Source organism: Opisthorchis viverrini, assembly GCF_000715545.1.
Source record: "Opisthorchis viverrini unplaced genomic scaffold opera_v5_157, whole genome shotgun sequence".
NCBI classification, from domain to species: Eukaryota; Metazoa; Platyhelminthes; class Trematoda; order Opisthorchiida; family Opisthorchiidae; genus Opisthorchis; species Opisthorchis viverrini.
This window is the reverse complement of record NW_008751813.1, coordinates 1,130,573-1,145,873: the sequence shown is the minus strand read 5'-3', so window position 1 is coordinate 1,145,873 and position 15,301 is coordinate 1,130,573. Positions and strand designations below refer to the sequence as shown.

The 15,301-nt window shown below is 44.3% G+C and overlaps 4 protein-coding genes across 4 annotated transcripts in view; 2 read left to right on the top strand and 2 right to left on the bottom strand.

Annotated features, from left to right (window-relative positions):
• The window catches only part of T265_14205 (hypothetical protein), a gene marked incomplete at both ends in the record, with an annotated part of 26,330 nt that extends 23,516 nt beyond the window's left edge, over positions 1-2,814 (top strand). The window contains one exon of the mRNA XM_009172512.1: positions 2,575-2,814. Within this exon, the coding sequence (XP_009170776.1) occupies positions 2,575-2,814 (240 nt within the window). The remainder of the gene's footprint in view (positions 1-2,574) is intronic.
• Positions 2,815-3,542: 728 nt separating this feature from the next.
• On the bottom strand, positions 3,543-8,562 carry T265_07073 (hypothetical protein; the record flags this gene model as incomplete). Its single annotated transcript, XM_009172502.1, has 3 exons — positions 3,543-3,787; positions 7,743-7,974; positions 8,548-8,562. 3 exons carry the CDS (start codon positions 8,560-8,562, stop codon positions 3,543-3,545), a joined length of 492 nt encoding a protein of 163 aa, XP_009170766.1.
• Positions 5,106-8,780, top strand: T265_07074 (hypothetical protein; the record flags this gene model as incomplete). The annotated part of the gene is made up of 6 exons (XM_009172503.1): positions 5,106-5,194; positions 7,394-7,634; positions 7,700-7,788; positions 7,818-7,980; positions 8,040-8,147; positions 8,622-8,780. 6 exons carry the CDS (start codon positions 5,106-5,108, stop codon positions 8,778-8,780), a joined length of 849 nt encoding a protein of 282 aa, XP_009170767.1.
• Positions 8,781-11,737: 2,957 nt separating this feature from the next.
• T265_14204 (hypothetical protein) lies at positions 11,738-13,257 on the bottom strand (the record flags this gene model as incomplete). Its single annotated transcript, XM_009172511.1, is given in 4 exon segments — positions 11,738-11,781; positions 11,825-12,221; positions 12,231-12,623; positions 12,646-13,257. Coding segments are annotated over 4 exon segments (1,446 nt in total).
• Positions 13,258-15,301: the final 2,044 nt, after the last annotated feature.

Here is a 15,301-nt window from a genome sequence, read left to right as displayed (position 1 = left end):
CGCGTTGACCCTGAAATTACTGACCCGCTTGTTCCTGGACATTTGAGATAAGGAATAGTCGTTTGGACAAACGATTTCACTAAAAACTGTGGGTAGCCGAGCGCCCAAGTATCATATACTACCGCAGCAAGACAAATCAAACAGTGATAGGAGTACATCTTGTTCAGCCAGTTCAATTCTGTTTTGGACCTGAAAAATGCAGGTGACATCCTGCGAGTGTAGGACAAGAGATTTATTGAAGGAACACCTCTCATAATGTTGCTGAAACTTTTCGATATCCTTTCTTGAGTTTTATCAGATAGGCACGGTCCTTGAGTTTGCTTACCATCAACACTGTCTTTGCATGAGCGCAATTTGTACGGGAGGCCTACATAAATTTAGCTAAATCTCTCGGTTATGACAGTCCACCTTGACCGAAAATGTTGCATATTTCAGTTCAAGATACTGCAATATATTGTTGTCTAGGAGTAACACGCTACTCATAAGGTCACTGGAATCCCTTGGACAGCCTTAAAGTAGCGTTCCACTCTGAAAATATACTGTGAAATCTCCAATACCGACCCAATTGAAACATGAGGCGGCCTGGCGTAATGCATTCAGTTGATAAAGAGCATTGTAAACAACATCTGAGATTCAGGTGAGTCTAACGTTGAAACGCATGTTTGTCGATCAAGCAAGTGGATCAGACAAGTCGATCTGTGGTATGCCAGTGTGACTACCTAGTACTGTGCATATTTGTTCGTTACTCTCCTTGAATAGTTCTTGGAGCCAAACTGGAGGGTGATGACAACAGGCGGAAATCGGTGGAAACCAAATGAAACTTTTCTCCAACTAAGTGTATGAGTTATGTGTACAGAAGGACAGTGGAATTCAGGTGTTTCCTCAGCCTCATGTCATGCTTACTAGTCAGCTTCCAGTCAAATAGTCTCATCATTGGCCTGTATATTGGACTATCAATTATCAGATGCACCTTTTATGTCGGTGAACAGTTGTTCCCAGGCCTCTTTCTGTAATCGATGTTATCTTACACAGATGCATACCTGGAGTCTAATAGAAAGACAGCTGACATTCAATATTCTTGCACATTTTCGTTCCTTCAGTGGAAAACAGGACAAGCCTGAAATCCTGCTGTTTTACGCTTGTCCGGTGGAAGACATATTTGTTCTAACCAGAAAAAAAGACGGACCCTATCCTGCTTTCTTATCACACGTAGACCCTCTCAAAGATTCCAGTTTTGGTCGGTGCGCGGTTTCCCTGTCCTTTCCAGTGAGCTCTCAGAACCCTTCATTTTTATATCGCGAGTTTATAAACTTGCTAGAGGAACAAGTTATATCATGGTCTATTCTGAGGGACATTCATTTTAAACTAAAATGATATTGTTGGAAGGCACAACTGAGTTTCCTCAAGCCTTGTACCTAGTGTAGTACGGCATAAAGTTCAGGACGCACTTGAAGTTACAATAAGACGATACGATGTGACTGCAAGGGACGGAAAAAGATTAAATTCTCCTAGCAATCTGTTGTTTATTTTCAGTGCTCGCTCCAAATAGCTCAGTTAGAGAGTAAGCTTCGGTGACGTCCCTTTGTTGATGGGGATCGCGTCCCATCAAGCCACTTGTGTCACGAAGTGAGTTGGTGGCAGTGTTCCTTCACTCGCTATTTTTGGGTGAAGCTCAAAGAAAGACACTATCCAAACCTTTTGTGAGGTGCCTGATGGTTGAGTGAATGCACGTCAACCACAAGACGAGCATTGGTGCAGAAGCAAGGAAATGAACACTATGCTCGCAAAGTTGTCAGCATCATGTCAAAATTGGAACAATGAAAAAAATGATGAATGCTCGTCTACGGATATAGGATTTGATATGCCTACTTCAAAACACGAAAAGCTTCAGGCAATGTTTTTAGGATTGAGATAATTCTTTTTTTGCAGTTGATGCAATGAACTTTGAAAGGCTTGGTTCAGTAAATCGGTGAGGGCTGCGATCTCGTCAGTTGATAGCCGTCTGTTTGGTAAACCCTGAAGAAGCGTGAAATCCGTTGAACACCTACTGATTTGTGAACCTCGAAAATTGACTGCATCGAGTGGTGGTTTGTCAGATCAGAAAAATTATTCCGCTCTAGTTAAAGATGATTGTTCAAACAGACAAACGATTGTATTGGCCCAATTAGGGGATTGCCTCATACTTCGACCAATCACCGTGAAGCATTTTTATTCATTCACGTGACTGTTGGCACCAATTACGAGAGGGCATTATTAACCTATTGACTATTATATAAGCATATCCTGTGCAACAGGTCACAGTTAGGCTGAAAGATGATGTTCGTTCATTATCTCCTTATTAGTGAAATTATGATATCCTTTGCAACACCACCAACGTAAGTCTCACTTTGCTTAATACGAGACCTCTCCACCCTCAACACACAGTTTAGATCTAAAAGTAATTGACGAGAATAATGTGGAGCAGTTTGAGAGTACCGGAAAAGTGCTACGAGCCAGGTCGGCTGATGTAACTCGTGTAGAGGGGGTAAGCAGCTTACATCTGAGCTCGACTCACTAATACGTCTCTTCCTTTAGGATAGATATTATGCCATCATCGGACTTGGTACCGATCCACAAGAGTTGAAGGTACTGATCGACACAGGATCATCAATACTTTGGGTCCCTTCAACAGAATGTGATCGAGGCGCTTGGGCAACAAACAGCAAGTTTAATCAGACGGCCTCCTCCACCTATCAGTCAATGGAGGGTGCCACGTTCACAATTTCCTACCCACCAAACATTGTAAAGGGAATTGTTGGGAAGGACAATCTACAGGTAACATATTAATTGTAACCACTCCAGTTGCTACGGTGAACAGCTAGGTGAAATGCGTGCTACCTCGTTTCGGTTTGGCCTGGGGATGGAAAATCCAAGACCACTTCAAATCAACCGCCATTTTGATGGGGTATTGGGTTTGTCTCGTCTGGTCCAAATGCAATGGTTTGATAGTACTCTTGTGGATGCGCTTAAACAACAGGAGTGTATCACTAAAGCGGTGTTCAGCATCTGGATTCTTCCGTACGTACAATGCACAGTCAATGCACATTCCTGCTGTGTTACATATACCGCATTTTTTTAAACTGAACTTAAAACCATTTGCTCAGAGGTCGAGTCATAAATGCAGTAGTGACATAGACACCTTTTGTTCAGCTGTGACCCACCTTTCGGTGCCTAGCTGCCGTCCACCAGAAGGAAGCACGTGGGCTGGGACACTGCCGGGTTGCCCAAGCCTAGAAACGGGATAGGCCGAGGTTCGGTTCGAACCACGGACCTTCCGGCCAGTAATTCGCGCTCCTAACCGCTGAGTCATTTTGCTCCCATAAAAGTATTTACAAGCATCCGTAAGAACTGCCGGTGCTTAGGCCAAGACTGTAGAGTAACGGATTCCGTATGAATGGAGATATTAGCAGTTGTGACAGCAAAGTAGCTGGGTGTGTAGGGAGGTACTTACATATACCGCATTTTTTTAAACTGAACTTAAAACCATTTGCTCAGAGGTCGAGTCATAAATGCAGTAGTGACATAGACACCTTTTGTTCAGCTGTGACCCACCTTTCGGTGCCTAGCTGCCGTCCACCAGAAGGAAGCACGTGGGCTGGGACACTGCCGGGTTGCCCAAGCCTAGAAACGGGATAGGCAGAGGTTCGGTTCGAACCACGGACCTTCCGGCCAGTAGATTCGCGCTCTAACCGCTGAGTCATTTTGCTCCCATAAAAGTATTTACAAGCATCCGTAAGAACTGCCGGTGCTTAGGCCAAGACTGTAGAGTAACGGATTCCGTATGAATGGAGATATTAGCAGTTGTGACAGCAAAGTAGCTGGGTGTGTAGGGAGGTACTCAATTTTGGTCAGCGATAGGCTCTCATTTACACATGCAAGTCAGCCACAGTGAGGCAGATGGTTAAATTCCAACCCAGATGCTCGAGCCAGAGCGAGAATAGGCCATAATAATTTATTATCATAAGCAAAGGTTCCGCTAAATTTGAAATTTCTATATTCCAGCCGTTGACTTGCAAGCCGTACAAAAGGTTTTTGCATGACTTGGCAGAAACTCCGTATGTTTCATACATAGCAGGATACACATCCAACTACATCAGACACCTCCATAAATTAGAAGAAATCTAAACGGCCTCAGAAAAGGTATTTATTTTATTACTAATCATACCTTTCTGTATTTTTTCTCATCGAATGACCAGGGTTATTCTCAATTTCCTCCGTTTTTTGGTACAAACAAGGAGCTCTCCCCAAAAGCAATCTCCACACAACGATTCGGGGAACGTAGCAGCTCATCTTCCAGGTGCGAGAAACGCGTGCCAAAAATCTCTGATCGCCGTCGCATATGAACATGTAGATATGAGAGGAGGGAGGAACCATGAGGTTGCGTTCCCCCAGTGTGAAACGTCAGCAATATCTCGACTGATCCATTAAATCGGCGATTTTCATACAACACTCTGATTTCAAAATTGTACAGGAAAAAAGAGACATCAGTAGATGAACCAAGGGAATTCAGATGCAGCAAACAGAACAAATTCCACAAAATTAACCAACTGTCAAAAGAAAAACAGAAACAAATGAAGCCAGCGCAGAAAATACTGTATTTAACTAAGCAAGCAATAGCCAGAAATTTGACTACAACCCAAAAGAATTCAGGAGTGTACCAATCGCATCAAAGAAGCACATCAAAGAAGCCAAATAACCAATCAACGGAAAGAAAGACGGGCTATAACGCAGCCTGGGCGTCAAAGTCATCAGAAAGTATCAAATCGGAAGAAGAGGAATCAAGTGGCAAGGGAAGAAGTCACGAATGGATCAGTTGAACTATGGACAGGCTAACGTTTAGAAAGTCGACCACTTGATAGGTATCCGACATTTTTTGAAAACTGCAGACATAGTTTCGGGAAAATGAAGCAGTCAACTGTAAGCGTACCGGCAGTCTCTTCGACTGGCAAAAATGTATCTGTAAGATAACTGCCGTTCAATTTCTAGCAAAACTGGAAATAACAACTGAATTTAACTTGCACACATCTCATTTTTATTTCTTCCAAACTGATATTGTTCTTAGGGTAATGCGACCAGAAGAATCACGGGGGAAGCTGTATTTTGGTGACCTCTGCCTTGGATGTTACTACGAGCCTATTACATACTTCAAAGCTGAGTCAACTGTCGGATGGCACATCAAGATCACAAGGCAGGTTCATTGAAAATTTTAGTTTGAACTTCATTTTCGGTCTCTCAAGTAAGATTTTAAACAACAGAGAACAAGAACTCCCGATGAAGGCCACTTTTCTGTCGTATCGATCCTAGAGTTGGAATTTCATCCACAACTTAGCTCCGAAGAGAAGCTAGTTTCTGTAGTGCAGGGATCTAAGCTAACTTTAAGAAGAAACCGGAAAGTGGTTTTGTTGTCAGGTGCGGATCTCGCTGTTACGATTGTTTACTCAAAACAAGATTCTATTCCTCTGATTGGTATGCTTCTTATTGGATCGGAGCAGGCTCGTAAGTAGACCGAACACATTCAAACATACTGCTCTATCAAGCCAAGTTCAGCAAATAGACACCAGCTGTCAAAAAGTGATGCGAAAATACTTTTTATCTTATATGTACACACCATAAACGTTGGTACACTTCATACCATGAAGTAGCGCAAATAAATGGTCTCGCACTATGTCATGATGCAGAACCCACCAGAGGCGTTGGCAAGGTCTATCACTATACAGGAATTACAAGTACACAAGTTGGGTCTGCTCTTCGACATCAACTTAATTGTACCGCTGAAGTCATGCGAGGGGTTCATGCAAACATCACCTGTTGATCCTTTAAGTAAAGCTGCGACAGACCGTTGTGGACTTCATTTACAAGTGTGCACCATCGGGTGGTATCTTCTGTAGCTCAGATTACAAATCACTTGAACGGGAGGGGAAGTGGGCTTGAGTTCCACCCTAAAAGCTTATGTTTTTGTATGAACTATATTTACTGGAGTTCATGTTCAGGATGTATAACATGAGCGGAGCAGACACCAAATGAGACTTGTTCGGTGATGTCTTCCTACACTACTATCATTTATGATGAACCGAATGAACTAAACGCACTCCCATCAGTCCAGTATCTTTGTACGGCAATATCCTTACTGACTAAGGCTCCAACGCTAAACAACTATCGGTCACCCCCCATGGAATCTTGTCAAGAGATCCACTTCTTTTAGTTGCTATGAGCACTGCGATAGCCATAAACTGACAACCTGAAGCCTGCTGTTCAAAACAGCCTTTTTAGTAGATATCGCTCACGGTAACATGCTTCTCCCGAGGTATGTCGTCGAACTGTTTCAAAATAATCGTTTCAACGTCAGAAAGACCTCTTCGCATTGTGGCTGTGGCCAAATGTACGCCAATTCACCGTTCTTAGCTTGGTAATGTCACCACACTGTGGTGTCAAATCTGACGAGCATAAACGGAAAAAGAGGGAAGTTCATTGTCTCAGTAAAATGTCATTAGCAAAACAAACCCACTTTTGTGTGTGGGGTAAATTTGATATTCACCCACGTGATAGCAAACATCAAATTAACTCAGGTAATGATCAGCCAGAAACACTCATTTGACGTATTCAAACACCATAAACGAGAGATTCAGCCGGGTTCCAGGTGAGTCTCCCGCAAGACAAAATTGGTTTGCAAGTGAGTGCGTTTCGTTAGTTTCGTGCAATGTGTGTTCACGTAGAACATAAAGTTGATAGAGACTCGGACACTACGCCCACCTGATGAGCCCCAAGAAGGGCGAAACTGGTTTTGGGCTGTCGAAGAATTTTTACTAACATTATGAGTAGTAAAGTGCATCTATACATGTCATAATGGTCTACAAGTTTCGATAACGACATTTTGGCACTGCGCGTGACTAAACCTAACGAGATACAACCGTCACATTTGAGAAATGTCTGCATTCACACAGACAGCAGAAATAATGACGGCACAACGCGAGCAGTGCGGGAGAATTGAGTATTCATGCTGAACTACCGGTCTGTCGTGTAGATTTTCATAGAAGTTTTTACGTTGATGATTAAGTGGAGTACACGCCAGTCATCCATTCTCAATTGTTTTTTTTGGTATATAAGATGTGCTCCCCTAACAAACAAGACTTGTTCGACTGTCCCAATTGATCTTGTCAGTACCTCAATTTGTTGACGCTTAGCGCAGCGAAAATTTGTTTCTTGAAGGCTTTCACTTCCGGATCTGTCTTACGGGAGATTGCACAAGTAGGAGTCATTTTGCAATGAACAACCTTTCTTGAAATGGAGCTTCGCCCAAAGTGATTCTCTACCTCGTCCATATGCAGGATCTGTCACGATTTTTCATTGTTTTCAGAATTACCGTGGGTGAAGAAGTCGTTTTTCAAGGCGAAAATCGGGTTCTGGTTGACTCAGGAACTTCGTTCACATTTGGACCGAAAGTGGAAGTTGTGGCAATAAACAAACGCCTCACCCAAGAAGCAGCGCATCACGGCGTGTACATTGTTGACTGCCGGAGAATACTCAACTTCCCTTTGGTCAAGTTTTCGAATGGGGATTCTACACTGACGTTATCACCAAGAGAATATATCTTTCGAGTAAGGTTGATGAATACTGCGAGATGTAAAATGCTTGATTGATTGAGAACTGGTCAAATGTCCAGGTAAATGAAAACAACTCAGATGCGTGTGATAAAAATGATGCACTTTGTGTGTGGGAATCAAACCGAATAAAAGTAATCGAAACCGCAAAGTGAATAGACTGCACATGTGACCCTTCAGATCCTGTCACCTCAGTATCAAATCGTTCTGCTGTAACACCATTTCGGTGCCTAGCTGCCATGCCTCCCGAAGGAAGCACAAGGGCTGGGATACTGTCAGGTTGCCCAAACCTAGATGGAGTAAATCGAGAGGCAGTGGCCGGTTTCGAACCACGGGCCTTCAGGTCAGTAAACTCGAGCTCCAATCACTGAGCCATTTTACCCACCGTATTAAATGGGGAAGTTAAATTTGAGAGTACGCATTGTTCCGGCCAGTAATCAGCTCATTGGGACAGTAAGTTTCGTTCGAATAGTCATCGAATTTCGAAGAGTGCCCGATGATCAACAGCTTGTTCGGAATGGGATGGAATACGAAGTACATCTTCCCAAGGAACTCGTCTCAATAGGACTCATGTCCCGAGAGTAGTGGGACTGGACGTTTGACTTTTAAGTTGGAGATTTCAGGTTATTGATTATATCTGGTCAAACCGGGTTAAATCTATTGCTTGGAAGTGCCTTAACTCTCTGTGAGGACCAGGTAAATGTTTGTGTCCGTCCTCCGGTAGTCGGGTGCTCAGAAATAGTTTCGTTGCTGATAAGAACCAGATTCCTTTTGGGACGCTAGAAAAACATCGGTTTTTAAACATTTGTACAAACGTGAAACCCGTCAAGTCGCGAGTGTTTTCCAGTACAAAAGTTGCGAAGGATATCCTGGTGATATCCAGTCGAAATCCAAGTAGACCCTAACTCACTTTCTCGTTTGACATGACAGAAAACCAGTGCTACGATATCACAAACTTACAGATATCTTTGGTGTTGTTTTCAGAGGGGGCAACTCTGCTTCAGTTCATTTGCATATCGCGTTGGTATAACAGAAAGTTTTTGGAGATTCGGGGCTGCACTAAATCGAATGTTCTACACAGTTTATGACAAAGAAGAGGAACGTGTGGGATTCGCTCGTTCAAAGATTCAACAAGATCCCTAAAACTGGGAAAGAGGGAACGCAGAGCGATTAAAAGTGTTTGGTTTGATGTGTTTTTAATTAGCAGTGCGCAAATCGCACTTTTGCTTCGTGCAAAAGTGTAGACTGCATTTTTTTACACTGTGGAGTTGTTTGCTTCTAGTGGCTTACAACATCATTATCTGGCGTCATTTTTCACTACTGTTTTAGTTCAACGCTTAAGTACTTTTGGAAAATGTAACTGGTACATCGCAATGCAGTTCAGTGCGGTTAATTCGGTAGCGCTGTGATATTTTGCGTGCGTTTCACTGTTTCATTTTGACCTTTTATTATCTGACGAATTTCGTATAAACATGAATTGTTTTGTAATGATGCAGCGGGGTTACTCTCTTCACGTTCAGCTTGTGGGAAGAGAGAAGTTGCAGTGTCGATATACGAAAAAATTGGATGTCTTGTGGGAGAATGAAGATTAACCGCATGTACTCATTCGACAAAGTGACAAACGAGAGGTTTCGATTTGGATGAGTGGGTCTGTTATCATTCAGCTGTAGCACCCTTTCGGTGCCTAGCTACGATGCTACCCGAAGGAAGCACGAGGGCTGGATACTACCAGGATACCCATGCTTAGACAGAGGAAGTCAATAGACAGAGGTCGTGTTCGAACCACGGACCTTCCGCTCTCACAACTGAGCCCTCTGATGTGTTTATTTATCCCTGTCCGTAAGTTGGAACTTCCTTTTGAAAACGCGTATGTCACACATTTCACTCCGCTCAGGAGTGACTTGAGAATCCGACGATTGAGTAAATGATAGTGGTTCATTTAGACGATCCGTGTTCAGCATATGATTAGTAGATGGAAGGTTGGCGTTTGTATCCAGTGATCTGAAACTCCGTTGCGGCAATGCTCTGTCAAATTACAACGTTGATTATGACTACAAAATTCACACTTTCTTGGGGCCCAGATAATTTTACCGTTTCATTGGTGGCTGATAGGATGGAAGTTGAGCTGTTCGCTGAGCTTGGTGATTGGCTTGCAAAAGTTTCGTCCCCAGTCGAGGAGACATCGTCAGTGCGCAGTTGAATGGGTCACTGTTTCATTGTTCCCCGAAACAATATTTTGCCTTTTTGTAGATAAGCTACTGAACATCTTGATTTTCACTCATGTAGAAATGCGGATTTGAACCAAACGTGTTCTCTTAAATTCACCATAGTGTCCTTCATTCAGACAGTTTCTTCACTAACGGCGTTCGTCCAAATTTCCATTACACTATTTTCACATTTTGATGCGTTTAATGTAGATCACTTTTACTTTGTGGGTTTCAAGGCTATGAGTTTCAAGTACTGCATAATACTGCAGCATTTGGAGAGGATTTGTTCTTGAAGACTTTGGAGTTGCTGTATTCCAAGTTACCAGAGTTAAACTCCTTGAGTTCACGGTACATTCGTATATATGTACTCTCACACCCTCACAAACAAATTAATCAATGAGTTGCTCGAAAACCATGCGTCTAATAACATCTTGTTACGACTTACATGCATCTAGGGACTTTCACCACATCGACCTAAGCAAGGTTAGCATGTTCCTCGGGCATTCTAACACAGCGCAGGTTGATTACTTTGATCGTATTTCGTCCACTTACGGTGCCGGGCTCTGTACTATTCTTATTCTTGATATCCGCAAGATGTTTGCCCGAATCCTCCACGGTGCATTCTAAGAAAGTTACGATCTAGGGGTTTGGTGACCCGCCACTTCGTTGGTTTACTTAAAGTACCCAGGTCACGAAAATGAGGAATCTTTCCTCATCAAATCTTCCCATTACCATTATTCAGAGTAGCGCGCTTGCTCCCTATTCTTCTTGCCATAAATTAATAATGTTACTGATTTGATCACACTTGGGTCCCCTTTTCTGTTTGCTGATGATATTAAGATAGCCTACACATTTATGGACAGTGACACTATTTCCACTTTTGCCAACGTTCAGTCTGATTTGGATTCATTATCCCTCTGGTCCCCCAACTCAAGTCCATTTGTCGCAGTTTCGAGATGCCAATCTTTCTAAAATTAATTCCAGAATTCTCCTGGGATGCTTATTCTTAATAGAATGTCGACACATACTCTTCCTGAAATGAGAACCCAAGTCTAAGGCCTTCCTGTGCGCCTAGTTTTTCCCAACATGCATGGTACAGAGTGGCTAAATCCCGCAAGCTCCGCGCTTCTCTTCGGCGATCTTTCCATGATAAACCATGTTTAGGCATCTTTAAGCAGCTTGTTAGACCCATTCTTGAGTCTAACCCTAAATTCGACTCACAGTACTCACAGGCATGCAGGACTGTTGTGGAAAATATGCAGCGCTCGTTTACAATGTTATATCGTTTACACTGTTTGTCACTTGGGCTGGATTCTTTATGACTGAGGCGCATTAGGTTAAACCTAGGCCTTATACACCACCTCATCTACCGACAGGCTCATATAGCTCACCGCAACTCTGATTTTCTTCCTTCACCCTCCAACATATCCGCAACTCTCGATTTTTGCTTCCATTGTAGACCTGTCAAACTGCCTTTAGACGAAATTTTTTCCCTTGTTTGTAATCCAAACTATGGAACAAGCTCCCTCCCATATACATACACGTAGGCTTTCGAAAAACCCTCGATTCTCAGCTTTCTTGCGCCGCGCCTTACACTAGGCACATTCTTTGAAACAAACCCTTGTAGCGTAGGACATCAGGAAGTCAGTGGTATTCGACGTTCGAGAGGATGTAGCGACGGCACACGTCGGTTCTGAAATGTGCAGATATAGAGTTTGGTATTACGGAATCCACACGACACACACAGCACACATTCGCACAGGTCGGGTGGCACAGAAAAGAACACCGAAGTGTGGCAACGTGGCAACAACACACGTGTATTCAACCGAAACCGAAACCGGAAGTCGGGGGTACAAAAGCCAGGTCAAGGTCAGTCAGGGGGTGTACAAGCGGCTACTCTTTCCTGTCCGGGGCTCGTGGTGGTTCGACCACGGTACCTGCAATAGGAAGAGAGAGGGGGAGAGACACACATAAGCTAACGTGATAGACGTGCATGCAGATACAGGCGAGTTTCAACTGCGTTACATTGTCCCCTCCGGAGTCCAAGCACTGCCCTCAGTGCTCGGAAGGCGTTTGTGTCAGAAGTAGTGACGGGTGGCAGGTAGTGGGACGTTGACGGCTGGGCGTCATTACGAGGTTGGGGGTATGGTTTTAACTGGTTGTAAAGTATGCATTGTACATCCGTATGTGGCTGAGATGGGTTGCGGATGACATATGTACCGTTTGGTCTCTTCATAATAATAACATAAGGGCCCTGCCACGTCTGGTGGAATTTTGTGGGTGCACCCGGCGGTGCTTTCGGGCGATGCAAGAACACATGGTCACCCACTTCATACACAGGTCCGTTTGATCTGCGGTCGTATACAGTCTTTTGGTGCTAGTGAACATGTCCAATGTTTTCGCGAGCGATTTGCAGTGCAGCGAACGGCCGTTCGCGAAGCGATCGGACATATTCGTTACTGCCAACGAGGTCTGCCGGGGCCACGGGTGTTTCTGCGCTAGAAGGTAGTCGGAGGTGATGGCTGAGTTGTAGAAATGCCAGCGCATAACCTGTCCATTTGTGTACAGCCGCACGATAAGCCAGCATGCACAGGGGGATGTGTTCGTCCCACCGTTCCTCTTCATAGCGATCCACAAGGGTAGTTAGTATCTTCTTTATGGTCCTGTTGGTGCGTTCCACCAGACCGTTTCCTTCAGGGTGGTACGATGTTGTCCTTGTTTTATTGATCTCCAGAAGTGCACACGTTTCCCGTAGCAAATAGCTCTCAAAAGCTAGGCCCTGATCCCAGTGTAAAAAGGACTGGTACTCCGTAGCGTGATACCCGTTCGGAGATTATCACCGAAACAATCGTACGGGCATCTTCCTGCTTTACTGGCACAGTTTCACACCATTTGGTTAGGTAGTCAGTCATGACGACGATGAAATGGTTTCCATTTCTGGTCTCCGGCAGAGGTCCAATCGCGTCAATGCCAACTCGATGGTTTGGTCTTTGCACGGGGATCGGTCGGAGCGGTGCTCTGGGTGTTACGGTGGGGGTCTTCGTCTTCGCACACACAGTAGAGTGCCGACAGAAATCCGCGACATCGTTGTGTAGCAGAAACCACCAGTAGTGCCGTCTAATGTGCGCTTCCGTTTTCTTATGCCCCGCATGCCCCAAATCTCGGTGAACTGCTGTGATGGTCTGCTGGACGCAACTACGTAGGACAACGACACGGGGCTGGCCATCCCGACCATCCATAGGGTGAAGTACTCGAGATATAATTCGCAGCTGTCCCCACCGTGACCACAAACTCCTTGCTGCCACGGATCTCAAAGCCATCAGGTATCCAGAGGGTTCGGAGTTGCCCTGGAGTTTGAGGCGGTAAATCTCTCCAATATCTGCGTCCGTAGATTGTTCCTCTTCCCAGTTCATTCAGGTAGACGCAAGTAGCACGTTAACAAGCTCTGATTTTTGAGCTGGTCTTCGAGATAATGCATCGGCGTTCGAGTGTCTAATGCCCGGGCGATAAGTGCAAGAGAAGTTATACACGTGAATCCGCTCTTGCCAGCGTGCAACCTGGCCATCGGGATCGCGGAAGCTCTGCAACCACTGTAGTGATTGATGGTCCGTCCGGACAAGGAAGTGCCTGCCAAACAGATAAGGCCGGAAGTGATGGAGGAAGTACACCAGAGCGAACATTCCCCGTTGGGTGGTGCAGTAGTTACGTTCACGCTTATCTAGAACACGGCTACCATATGCGATGACCACCTCTTGGTCAGCCAGACGTTGGGAGCGCACGGCACCAATTGCCACTTCGCTAGCGTCAGTATCCAAAACAAACTCTCCTGCATCAGGTGAAAGATCCGGGTAAGTTAAAACGGGTGGAGATGTTAGCGCCTGCTTAAGACGGTTGGAAGCCTCGTCACATTCTACAGTCCACGAAAATTTTCGATTTTTGTGGGTAAGCTTGTGAAGTGGGACACTGATTGCGGCAAACCCCTTAATGAATCTGCGGTAGTATGATGCAAGCCCGAGGAAACTGCGTAAGCCACGGATACCCGTCGGTATCGGCCACTCGGCAATGTGTTTTGTCTTATCTGGGTCCATTTGGTCTCCGTTTGGTCTCCACTTTTCATTTTTGTCGGGTTTGCACCACCCCAAGTTCACTTCATCAGCCGGTTATGGCACACATGTTCTTTATTATTGTTCTTTGAGTCGATCATATACATATAAAACGTGAAGCCCCGATTATTTCCTGACTACCAGCAGTCACATCTTGCGCCTAATGGCTGTTTTTGCTATGAACCATTCGTTTCTCGGAGCTGAGAGCAGTGACTCGATGACTGGCGATGATACTCTTACCATTCTCTTAAATACACACAGTAAGTTCCAGTTAAACTACAGCCCTTATCCATTTTCTTGAACATGATGGAAGCTCTGTTCATTGCTGTATTCATTATCCTCTTGTTTTAATATTCCAAATGCTGTACATATACGCCAATTTGAATACATACGTGCTACTTGTTACGCTATGCTGAATTTTGGATTTTTAGTTCGTCTGGTTATACCGATATACGTGCTAGACTATATTACTGTTCATTATTTGTCTTGGTCTTCGGGTGCCATGTCAGCCAACGGTCAATGTGTACTAAGGTCCAAAACCATCGGTGAGGCCTATTCGGTCTTGGACTGTTGAGCTTGTGGCCAGGGTCATAAAGAGCGAAGGTGGGTAGGGTGAAATATAAAGTTCATTTATACAGATACATGGTGGCAGAAATCTCATTGTCACGTTTACATTTAAACTGTAGAGTTTCCCTGATGTCACTGCTGGGGTGAGGCCTGTAGCAAAAGTTCCTTGGGGGAGGGAGTTTAGAGCTAACGCACAAAACGGAACGGGAACTGCAAAGAAAATGTCCGACTCTGTGGGAAGCATAGAATGAAAGTCATTGAGATGTTTATATCCGAAACGGGAGGTACGGCGCTGATTCAACCTACTCGTTTTTCCGCTGCAATTTTGGTTTGTCATCGAAACTATCCGTTACGCATTACTTCCGTACAGCGATTACACGAGTGAGTCTATTTATTTTCGGTGCTGAGCATATTCTTGAGACGAAACTTGCCACCTGTCTCCAGTTCGAATTCTTCAAACTTCATCTCCATTTCTGGCCGCTCTCTAGAAGCACACCCAAATTATTTTGTTCAAAACTATAGGGTTTTTGAAGTTGTTAAAGTTGCGGGAAGTTATTCTAATCTATTTGCACCTGTCGACGCTATTTTGCTCATAGTATCTTGTTAAAGTGAGCAAAATTTCAAGGCCATCGACTATCGTGATACGGATTCTACTGGCGGTTTACGAGGAATAAAATACGAAATTGCTCCTCTCCATATTCTGGCGTTCTTCGATCTTCTCCGAGATCGAAGTAACGTCTACACAACAGCAAATGCAAATTCCACCCACGGAAATCAGTGACGTTTG